Source organism: Dreissena polymorpha, chromosome 7 (genome assembly GCF_020536995.1).
Source record: "Dreissena polymorpha isolate Duluth1 chromosome 7, UMN_Dpol_1.0, whole genome shotgun sequence".
NCBI classification, from domain to species: domain Eukaryota; kingdom Metazoa; phylum Mollusca; class Bivalvia; order Myida; family Dreissenidae; genus Dreissena; species Dreissena polymorpha.
The window spans coordinates 60,406,992-60,419,617 of NC_068361.1; the positions used below are offsets into that span (position 1 = coordinate 60,406,992).

The 12,626-nt window shown below is 36.0% G+C and overlaps 1 protein-coding gene across 1 annotated transcript in view; it reads left to right on the plus strand.

Moving 5' to 3' along the window:
* The window catches only part of LOC127838223 (geranylgeranyl transferase type-1 subunit beta-like), a 32,628-nt gene extending 21,747 nt beyond the window's left edge, over positions 1-10,881 (plus strand). The window contains exons 7-9 of the mRNA XM_052365815.1: positions 5,622-5,806; positions 7,260-7,368; positions 8,791-10,881. Coding sequence (XP_052221775.1) covers positions 5,622-5,806; positions 7,260-7,368; positions 8,791-8,945 — 449 coding nt within the window. The 3' untranslated portion in view covers positions 8,946-10,881. The remainder of the gene's footprint in view (positions 1-5,621; positions 5,807-7,259; positions 7,369-8,790) is intronic.
* Positions 10,882-12,626: the final 1,745 nt, after the last annotated feature.

The window sequence follows — 12,626 nt, forward strand, 5'->3', positions numbered from 1 at the left end:
ATTGGGGAATGTCGGCGGGCTGGCTGGCTGGCGGGTGGAACAAGCTTGTGCGGGCCATAACTCTGTTGTTCATTGTCAGATTTTAAAGTCATTTGGCGCATTTGTTCACCATCATTAGACGGTGTGTCGCCTGTGTCGCCCGAAAGAAGTACGTCAATATCTCCAAGGTCAAGGTCACAATTTGAGTTTGAAGGTCAAAATTGGCCATAAATGAGCTTGTCCGGGCCATAACTTTGTTGTTCATTGTCAGATTTTAAAATCATTGGCACATTTGTTCACCATCATTAGACAGTGTGTCACGCAAAAGAATTACGTCGATATTGCCAAGGTCAAGGTCACAGTTTGAGTTTGAAGGTCAAAAATGGCCATAAATGAGCTTGTCCAGGCCATTACTTTGTGATATATTGTGAGATTTTAAAATCATTTGGCACATTTGTTCACCATCATTAGACAGTGTGTTGCGCGAAAGAACCATGTCGATATCTCCAAGGTCAAGGTCACAATTTGAGTTTGAAGGTCAAAAATTGCCATAAATGAGCTTGTCTGGGTCATTTCTATGTCATTCATTGTGACATTTTAAAATCATTTGGCACATTTATTAACCATTATTGGACGGTGTGTTGCACAAAAGAATTACGTCAATATCTACAAGGTCAAGGTCATCCTTCAAGATCAAAGGTAATTTTTTTTTTTTATTCAAAGCGGTGTTGTCATGAAGCTGCACATTTTGAGTGGTGGAAGTTCAAGGTCAAGGTCATCCTTCAAGGTCAAAGGTACAAAAAAATAAATTCAAAGGGGCGTTCTCATGAAGCTGCACATTTTTAGCAGTGGAAGTTCAGGTCAAGGTCATCCTTCACAGTCTAAAGGTCAAAAAAAATAAATTCAAAGCGGTGTTCTCATGAAGCTGCACATTTTGAGTGGTGGAAGTTCAAGGTCAAGGTCATCCTTCAAGGTCAAAGGTTAAAAAAATATTTCAAAGCGGCACAATAGGGGGCATTATGTTTCTGGCGAACACATTTCTTGTTTTTTCTAATTGAAATCAAGGTCAATTTTACACAAGGGGGTTAACAATACACATTTTGAATTGTCTCCCTCTATCAGACTTTTTTTCAACTGAAACCTGGTTTTGTGACAATTTTGTCCCTTATCTTTCTTGTTTTAATGATGACCGAAGTACAAATGAAAAAAATATTGATAAATATGTGTGTACACTTGAGTGCAACAAATGTTCTGTCAATATTATTGAGTCAATAAAATTTACAATGATATTGTGTGTGGATGGGCCGCTTTATATTCATAAAATGGTGGGAAAAAGCCCTGTGATGTGTCGTCGTTTTAACCTTCAATGTCATTGCACCATAATCAACAAATAAAAAAAAATGCCTACAATTCAGTCAATATAAATATTCACCACATATTCCATGTGATAAAAATATTTGAAAAATAATCAATTATTCATCTAGCTTATGTTCATTTTTGTCAAACATTACAACAAATAAAATATTATTCATATGTAGGTGGCTCAACATTCTGTGTAGTGGCCACCCTTTATTATTTAAATATAGGTGGCTCGACATTCTGTGCAGTTACCTCCCTTTAGTTTTCAAATGTGGGTGGCTCAACATTCTGTGCACTTATCTCCCTTTTATTCATAAATAGGTGGTTCAACATTCTGTACAGTTGCCTCCCTTTATTATTTAAATGAAGGTGGCTCCACTTTCTGTGCAGTTACCTCCCTTTATTATTCAAATTAATCTGGCTCAACATTCTGTGCTGTAACAAGTTAGTTGTTACAAAACTTTATATAGCCATAACTCTGAACATCTAATAATTTCTAATATTTATCTCATATTGTATTTTCACTTAGTAGTTGTCAAATTAATGATGCTATGATATTTATTCTTATTGTATGTTACTTAGCATTTGCTTAGGTAAAAATCATCAATGAATATATTCAATATATTTATATAACTGTTATGTCACTAACCAATATTGTAACACTGTGATTCATTACTGTGGCAAATGTATTTATGAATATGTTGTTAATGAAATTTGGCATATATGAGCTATATAAGCAAACGTCGAAAAAGGCCACCCTTTTATTTATTTAATATGTCATTGTTTTAACCTGATGGCTAAATGGAGTTGTATTTGTTAAATGCATTTAATGCAGTTTTCTCATGTTATCAAAATCAACTTACTTGTCAATTGTATTTCTCATCCGCCATCTTGTTTGGAAGCTGTCAATGTCTATTTTGGAAACCGGCGTTTGATATCACATTTTTGTCTATTGAAATCATATGTGGTGCCATTTTATTCATAAAATATTGTTCTTTCTAAATATCAAGTAAACGCAACATCATAAATTGTAAATAATTGTAGTTTTGCATCAGAAGCCAAATTTTCTCGGAATCATTCATTTTAGAACGCCAATGTCATTTTGTAACGATTGTTTTCATTGGTCTGGATTTCATAACGTGCTGCCTGATTGGCTGATACTGTCTATAAAAGAAGGAGTTTCAGAAGGCAGATTCATTCAAATTTCCAACTCTGAATCGACAACATCTAGTAAAAATAAGAACCTCATACTTAACATAAGAAACAAAAAGTAACCATAACACAACTAAAAGAAAGAGTGAACCTTATATATATTTGTACGTTATAGATGTTTTGTCTGGTGATCGAACAAGAAGAAATATAGCAACATTATCGTGAACCGTCTTACGTTTATTATTATAATCCCTACACGGAACAAACACAACTCGCCGTCCTGAAAAGTTTTACAAGTGGTGTCAGAAGTGGGATATCCGTCCGAAAAATTACGTTGTAAATCAACGGGACAACTTACCTTCGCCTGCAGACGTCATCGAGAGCTATTTCTGTCAAGAGTGTCTAAAAATAGCTTTATGTGGGAAACCATTCAGTATGAAAATAAACTTTGAAATACAGTAATTTCGGCCAAAGCCTAATCGAGAAGCGGTATTAAAGGGATAATCGACGCAATTTAATAAAAAGTGCAAATATTATTATCAAACGTTACCGTATTTGCGTGTGACAGAAATTAAGAATACGTAATAAAATAAGAATATAATATTTTTTAGAGATATGGCTTACCTAACAGTGTTATTCAGAATTAAAAGTTTGCCATTGATACTATTAACCATACTTACGGCGTTGGTGTGTGATTCTGCTGATTAAAAAAAATTAATCAAGTTAAACGGTGAAATAAATTAATGGAATTTCAGAAATTATTTATGAAAAAAGGTGAACTCAACACAATATAATTCTGTATTAATGATTATCAATTTATGTGTAGAATTTTAATAAGCAAAGTGTAATATAACAATATTATGGCTAATTCGGATGATGAAGAGGTCTTCATAATGAATCGTGGACAAGGGGACGACATTCGAGAGCAACCGAAATCGTCATCCGACGATGAGAGGTCAATCCTGTCCGGTGGGGACGTCCCTCATCTGTTTCGTCGCCGACCTGCTCGTCCAGGTTCAACAGTGTACATGAAGCCGGAGGTGTACAACGGTGATGGAGATTGGGAAGTCTATCTCAATCATTTCGAGTTGTGCGCCGAGCTGGGTCACTGGGGTCCCCGAGAGAAAGTTTTGACCCTAGCGGCAAGTCTACGTGGTCAAGCACAATTATATTACGTCACGCTAAGTAGGGCCGAACGTGATTCCTACTTGGTGCTCATTCAGATGCTGGGCCAAAGGTTTGGTCGAGCTCGACAACACCCGTTGTGGATGTCTCGTTTGGAGGGCCGTAAGCGTTTTCCAGAGGAATCATTTGCTAACCTGGCTGATGACCTAAAATGCATGACTCAGCGTGCATACCCAGACTTCGGTAATCAGGCGCAGGAAATGCTTGCACTAAACCAGTTTTACAAATCGATCAGCCCAGAACTTAAGTTTAAGTGTATCAGCGAGGGTTGCCAGTCTGTTACGCAAGCGGTTGCTTTAGTGGAGATGTACGAGGGCGTCGTGGACGGCGGTGCTAAACGTAAAGCATCGGTTTATGTGGTGGACAATTAACTGAAGTCATTATTGTTAAATGTAACATTGCTATTGATGACATTAGTTCAACTGTTTAGTTTTAGCATTATCATAATTTGTTCAAATCATTAAGGGAAATTACAGTTGAAATGTGAACATTATTGTGTGTACACATTGTCTTAAAGAACGTATATTTAACAATTATTCTAATCTTACATGTTGTATAGGAAAATTAACGTTAAAATTTATAAGAAAATGGAGAATCCTTTGTGGAATTTAGAGGAAGGAATATGCACAGAAGTAATGGGAAAATGGAATGAAATAGGTACCAATGGCAAATTAGAATGGAATAATTTTATTTTATTAGGTTGCGCAACCGACTCTTTTCTTTAGTCTATTGGATTAGCTACCCATAATGACTATAAGACTTTTTAGTTCCTTACTTGTAGAGAAGACGGCCATTGTGGTACAGTGAGCAAATATTACTTGAGGAAGTGTATTATTCCACAATATGAAGGATCTCCTGAAAATTCAAAATTAAAGTTTTTCTTTAAGGTACAGGGGGGTGAATGTAACAAGTTAGTTGTTACAAAACTTTATATAGCCATAACTCTGAACATCTAATAATTTCTAATATTTATCTCATATTGTATTTTCACTTAGTAGTTGTCAAATTAATGATGCTATGATATTTATTCTTATTGTATGTTACTTAGCATTTGCTTAGGTAAAAATCATCAATGAATATATTCAATATATTTATATAACTGTTATGTCACTAACCAATATTGTAACACTGTGATTCATTACTGTGGCAAATGTATTTATGAATATGTTGTTAATGAAATTTGGCATATATGAGCTATATAAGCAAACGTCGAAAAAGGCCACCCTTTTATTTATTTAATATGTCATTGTTTTAACCTGATGGCTAAATGGAGTTGTATTTGTTAAATGCATTTAATGCAGTTTTCTCATGTTATCAAAATCAACTTACTTGTCAATTGTATTTCTCATCCGCCATCTTGTTTGGAAGCTGTCAATGTCTATTTTGGAAACCGGCGTTTGATATCACATTTTTGTCTATTGAAATCATATGTGGTGCCATTTTATTCATAAAATATTGTTCTTTCTAAATATCAAGTAAACGCAACATCATAAATTGTAAATAATTGTAGTTTTGCATCAGAAGCCAAATTTTCTCGGAATCATTCATTTTAGAACGCCAATGTCATTTTGTAACGATTGTTTTCATTGGTCTGGATTTCATAACGTGCTGCCTGATTGGCTGATACTGTCTATAAAAGAAGGAGTTTCAGAAGGCAGATTCATTCAAATTTCCAACTCTGAATCGACAACATCTAGTAAAAATAAGAACCTCATACTTAACATAAGAAACAAAAAGTAACCATAACACAACTAAAAGAAAGAGTGAACCTTATATATATTTGTACGTTATAGATGTTTTGTCTGGTGATCGAACAAGAAGAAATATAGCAACATTATCGTGAACCGTCTTACGTTTATTATTATAATCCCTACACGGAACAAACACAACTCGCCGTCCTGAAAAGTTTTACAGTGCGGTTACCTCCCTTTATTATTCAAATGTAGGTGGCTCAACATTCTGTGCAGTTGCCTCCCTTCAGCTTATGGATCGATTGCATGGTGGTCTCTCTGCAAAACAATCCAAGAAACTCCAAACCTGGTGCTTAATGCGACAGCAGTCTGGTTTCCAAGGGCGACCAAACAAGCCTGTCGACACATGTTACTCTTTTTGGGTGGGAGCTACATTACAGGTAACATTATTTTCTGCTTAGATGTATATTATTTATATAATATCTGGATATATATTAATTAATAGCTGTGTGGAACATAGTTAAACAGATCTTCAACTGCAGAATTTTCATTGAGAAACACCTGCAACACCAACTCTTCCACAACTTCAATGACTTTAAGAAAGCTTTCGACTGTGTGTGGCATGATGTTTATGAGTGGATTCAACTTTGACAAAGGGCTGGTGCAAGTCATTCAAGAACTGTACAGAAACACCAGCAGTGCAGAACTTCTCAACAGACAGAAGCCGGTCTTCATCAGGACATCAGTTGGCGTCCGTCAGGGATGTCTGCTCTCTCCTGTCCTGTTCAACCTCTTCCTTGAGAAGAAAACGCATCTCATCAACAGACTATATGAAAAAGCAAGGGCATACGGGATGGAGGTCAGCACGGAGAAGTTGAAGATCATGGTGAAAAGAATGTCCATCACCAGTGCAGACATCCCAATGAAAGGCGAGAAGCTAGAAGAAGTGACCAGCTTCAAGTACTTGGACGCAACCCTGTCGAAGGATGGTACCAGTACCTGAGGTCCGAATAAGAATTGCCATGGCAAATGCAGCGATGGCCAGACAGAGCAGATTGTGGACAAGCAGCTCAATCAGCTTCCCCACCAAGTACAGTCTCTACAAGTCCCTCGCAGTCTCCACCCTACTTAGCTTGGTTTGGACACGTCACCAGGCATGACTCTGTGCAAGACTGTTCTCCAGGGCACGCTAGAGGGAAGTTGACATCAAGGTTGTCAGAAGAATAGCTGGATGGATAATGTAAAAGAGCGGACATCCCTACCCATGGATGAATTACTTTCAGTAGCACACAACAGACATGACTGGAGGAGGATTTCTGTATTGTTGTCCCTCATTTCCCATCAACAGCCAAACCGATCAAAGGATTGATGATGATAACGATATATGTGTGTGTGTTGTTTAAATGTTGGCTATTTAAATAGCTCACATTGCATGTTCTGGTGATATCTTAGAGTTTCACTTGGTGACTTATGTATTAATAAATTTCATTGCATTGATTTGGTACTATGATGTAATTTCAATACAGATGTAGACAACTTGTAGGATTTTTCAACCTGTTGTAGTAAAATAAAGCTTCTGTGTTTAGATTTTGTTCAAAGGCATGTGATAACAAATATCTCCCAAAAATGGTTATTTGTAAACAATTGTATGGCTATCACTCAGGAAATGAGTATTTCAGCTTGCCAAAGCAACATATGGCATTTAAGTTATACGTTTGACAATAAAAAACAACTGCACACAAAACATTCTATGACATCTGATTTTAGACATAAACATTTGTCTTCATATAACAATATTTTTAATGAGTTTAGATTTCAAATGATGCATGATCGATCCTATAAAAGAGCTTTAATCTTACGCTTTTCATACTTATATTGGCGTTGTTTTACCAGCTACTAGGGGCGTATCATTTTGTCGACCGGCCGAGTAACCGGGCATACCTCATGGAAACTCAACAGCCTCTTACTGGAGGGTTTTCAAAATGGCCGAGCCACAGTCCAGGTAAATTCATACAGAATAAGAGCTTTTTTAATCTCTATTTACATGTACTGCCTTTTTAAAAAATTGAAACATCTTTGGATAGAACCAGAACTGATTCGTATTATATGTGGTCATTTTTCTCTTTACCATTACAGAGGTGTTGTTCAGTTAGAACCAGCACAGATGTTACTCGAGTATAGAGTAAACAGCCTTTAAACACACATTTCAGCATGTTTCCAGGGAAAACATGTTCAGAGATTAATATGGACAAATTTAATAATTTAAGAACCAGAACACAGACTTTGACAAGGTGGCCAAGGTCACACTAAAAGGTCAAGTTTGATTTTAAATTATAAGACAGAATGTACCAAGTCTAATGAAAGACTTTAACTAATTATGAAAGTAAAATTTCTTTCCATACATGTTTGCCATATCGAGGACTTTCCACTTACTTGATGACCTTTGAAAATTTGAATTCCTTCCACGACCACGAAGGGAAAAACTCCCACTAATTGCATATATTGAAGCTTATAACCTGCCCCCAAAAATAGTGTATTTGGTATCCCAAACTTGAAACAAGGGCTATGTAGTTTCTTATGCATACATATGCTTGGACTCTGTTGTGGGACTTATTGCATATGGCTTTAACCCTTTTCCCCATAAGAAGCAAAGTGAAAATGAATTTTGCAACCAGCATAAAACCAAAACATGGTGCAAGTAACTCGCAGTCTGTTCAGGTCTTTTGCTGTTTGCTGCTCATCAGTAACTAAGGGTTGAAAATGAAGCCTTTAAAACTTGAATTTAGTTAGAAGTCTTTAATTAAATTTAACTTCCTATGGGACTACAAACATGTCAAAATACGTTTCAAAGTGGTAAAGGGTTAAATAGAATTTCTCTTTATAACCAGTGCATTTCTGCAACATACTTCAATAAATAGTTGTTATGGGCTTGTATTCAGTTCACTACCCAATTTTTAGATTACAGTCTAAGAATAAAGAATATTCTTAAAACTGTAATGTTCTTAATCTACTTGAAGGGGACGTCTAGCAAAGCGGTCAACACCTATCATTATATAATTCTTCATTTTACCCTTTCCTCCATAAGAAGCAAAGTGAAAATATCTTTTGCAACCAGATAAAACCAGAACAGTTCAGGTTTTATACTGTTTGCTGCTTATCTGCATCTAAGGGTATGAAATGAAGCCTTTAAAACTTGAATCTAGTAAGAAAGGTCTTTAATTAAATTTAACTTTCTAAGGGATACAAATGCATCAAAATACGTATCTAAGTGGTAAAGGGTTAAAACAAGATGTTATAACTGTATAAGCACCATAATATAAGCAAAGTTACTGGTTTATTGAGTGTATACAAAGAATTTACTTTATTCTCAAGTATAAGAATTGGTTGATGAAAACGGGCCCAGCAAGTCAGCTCTATATTTCAGATGCATTGCACGCCTATTTTGGTGTTTGCGGCCTCTCATTGATGCAGGAACCAGAGGTACTTGCCATGCATCCAGCACTCAATATCAGCCAGCGCACCGCAGATCGTCTTGTAGCTATCCATAGGAAGTGGAGAGACAGTTCAGTGGAGAGCTAGTCTTTAATAATGTCTAATTTTTCTGTTTCTCGTATTGTATCGTTTGTTTTGTACGTGAACTTTGAGTATATACTGGTGGTATCATGACAATTGCTTGTCAATGTTCTTACAAGATGCTACTGGAATGTAAGTGTTGTTAACTAGTCTGCAAATTTTCATCAGTGCATACATTGATAAGGGCTTTGCCACAAAAAGTTATTACTCCTCCACAACTATTTAAATGATTAATGCCTATTTATTTCACAATCATTATCATGTATAGTTTGTAAAATATATTAAACAAGAAACCGTCGGAGACGGGTGATGCTCCCCAAAGGTTTTTTTGTCACAATATTGCACTATATATTCAGATAAAAGGAAACGTCTTGAGGGCACAGTAGTTGGGGGGGGGGGCAAGATTTTTTTAATAAAATTTCAAAGGGCAATAACTCTGTGAAAAATCATCCGACCAGAACCTGCTGATAATATGCACATCTCCTCTTGGTAGTGAAGCTTTCGGTAAAGTTTCATTGAATTCCGGTCATTAGTTACTGAGAAATAGCCGGGACAAGAATTGCACTATATGTACAGTTAATGGAAAATTTCAAAGGGCCATAACTCTTGTGAAAAATCATACGACCAGAACCCGCTGATTATATGCACATCTCCTCTTGGTAGTGAAGCTTCCCATAATGTTTCATTTAATTCCGGTCATTAGTTGCTGAGAAATAGCCCGTACAAGAATTGCAATTTATGTACAGTTAATGGAAAATTTCAAAGGGCCATAACTCTGTGAAAAATCATCCGACCAGAACCTGCTGATAATGTGCACATCTCCTCTTGGTAGTGAAGCTTCCAATAAAGTTTCATTGAATTCCAGTCACTAGTTGCTGAGAAATAGCCGGACAAAAATTGTGCACAGATGGACACACAGATGGACGGACGAAGCGGCGACTATATGCTCTCCCCAAATTTTTTTAAGGGAGCATAAAACTGCATTTACTCTTTTATATAGAATAGTTCAACCACCAGGCCAGATAGCTCAGTGGGTAGAGCTATGCACTACAAATCTGAGTATCCATCATTGGCCTAGGCACTTTATTGGTCATAACATCCTTTCTACAGCCAATCTCCATCTTCTTCTTCCTCTGATGTACTGCAGTTGTCAGTTACTGGCATAAGTATGTACCCTATACTGGTACCCAGCTATCCCAGAAAAGTGTGCAGTTGTGATTTACTGGCATTACTATGTACAAATGTACACTTTACTGGTACCCAGCTATCCCAGGAAAGTGTGCAGTTGTGATTTACTGGCATTAGTGTGTACAAATGTACACTTTACTGGTACCCAGCTATCCCAGGAAAGTGTGCAGTTGTGATTTACTGGCATTAGTATGTACAAATGTACACTTAACTGGTACCCAGCTATCCCAGGAAAGTGTGCAGTTGTGATTTACTGGCATTAGTATGTACACTTTACTGGTACCCAGCTATCCCAGGAAAGTGTGCAGTTGTGATTTACTGGCATTAGTATGTACAAATGTACACTTAATTGGTACCCAGCTATCCCAGGAAAGTGTGCAGTTGTGATTTACTGGCATTAGTATGTACACTTTACTGGTACCCAGCTATCCCAGGAAAGTGTGCAGTTGTAATTTACTGGCATTAGTATGTACACTTTACTGGTACCCAGCTATCCCAGGAGAGTTGTTTAAACTAACCGCCATGATATGACTGCAATACTGTTGAAAATGGCAAAAAATCTCAGGAACACCCATTTGCAAAACTCCCCAATGGAACACACAACTTGACTCGCTAGCTGATGAATATTGTCTTTTTATTTTTGTTATTATGCTACATTGTGATAAATGTGTGAATGTGTCATGTAAACTAATAACACTGTATACCTGTATCTACAGCATTTATTTCTATTTATATAATAAAATTGTACAAAATTGTTTTCCTTTTTAATGACCTTGGATATTTTTAAATAAATAAATAAAGACTGAACAATAGGAATGGCACACATGAAACAAAAAGGGTGCATTTTCAGATTGTTTGACATTCCATATCATAGCATATATCAATTATCATAATAATAGAGGTGCAAGTAGCATAACATCAGGAATTTATCAATATTTTAACTAAAGCTAAAATGGCACATGACAATAACTAATTTAAGATGCGGAAAACTAATTACTTACCACTGGATGCCGGCAAATGCTAGTGAACGCATGACATTAGTTTAAATCTATTGATTTTAGCTTGATTGCATCGAAATCCTAATGCTTATTTGAAATGCTTTCGAGTCCGTTTCCTGAGACCTACACTTGGTGTCTATGGGGAAGAAACTGCTCCCACAGTGACAGTTTTAGAATATGAACCCTCTTTTTACTTAATAGTGTTAAAGAACGGCATAAAAACTAAACACATAAAGAAACAAGAGGGCCATTATGACCAACGTACAATCAATGGCAGAAACCAAACACTTTACAAATGTCATTTAATTATTCATGAAAGCAGAACACGTTAAGTGAAATTAATGAAGATTTTTCATATTTTTATGCTTTATGCCATTTGTGAATTAATGTAATAAAACTTTAATTTAATTTGATCTTTACTTTTGATCTCTTAAATTGAAAATTATAACAGGTCATGTTGTCAAGAATTACCAGCATAATAATTACCTTCAAAAGGCCTACAGACCCATGGATGGACAGGTGTAAAGTAATGTACCCATACTTCTTCAAATGGTAGTATAGTTAAGATTTTATCTCATTTTACCCAATCTGTGAATTTAGGCTGAACAATTGTGACAAAGGATTCCTTTATGGCTTTATGAATGTGCCTTTTAATTGCAGAGACAAAAAACTACCATGACCAATATTACTCAAAATGAACACTATGGACACAAAGTGCACCAGTTCACTCAAAAATAGGTATAATAGTCTATAGTCTATATTTTCCACAATGTCTAGTACCGGTATTTGCTTTCTTTACAAAAACAAAACAATCAGACATTACGCTGATGTTGCCACACCAGTCTAAGCCAAAAAGTATTTTTCTTTACATTGGATAAATCAAGCTAAAAATGTGCACAAACTACAGTTTATTGTGTGTGTTTTTTCCATGATAAAGAGGCATTACCCCTGCTGATTGTGTTCTGATCTTGACTATTATCCTTAATGTCGAAGATCAAAATTTCGTACACAACTACATGTATAACTCTGGTATTTGGACTGCAATCTGGACCATATTTGGACTCTTTAGCAGTCTCATGCACATCTTCGTGATCTTCAATGTAAGTTAAGATCATAAAAAAGCTGGTATGTTGCAAGAAGTCCATCATGCAGATTTTTTCTGATGACAGGGTGTTCCTGGCCCTGTATTTGCAAACACGTTCTTAGACTTGAGAATTAAAAAATGTACGCAGACCTACAAATTCCCACTTAAAATGTGAAATGTTTTCATGCTAAACATGGCTCTTACATCATTAACACATTGTTCTGATCAAAGAATAATCTAACAATAGTTGATACCTGATATACTAGACATAACTTTCAAGTAGGTCTAGAACATTACGGTTTGACAAATATTCCTTGGACTAAGGGGTTAGAGGTACATTTGTACGCTGATCTGGTGTTTATACACACACTGTTTAAATTTGGTTAAGAAAATAAATTAGAGAACAAAAACAGTGAA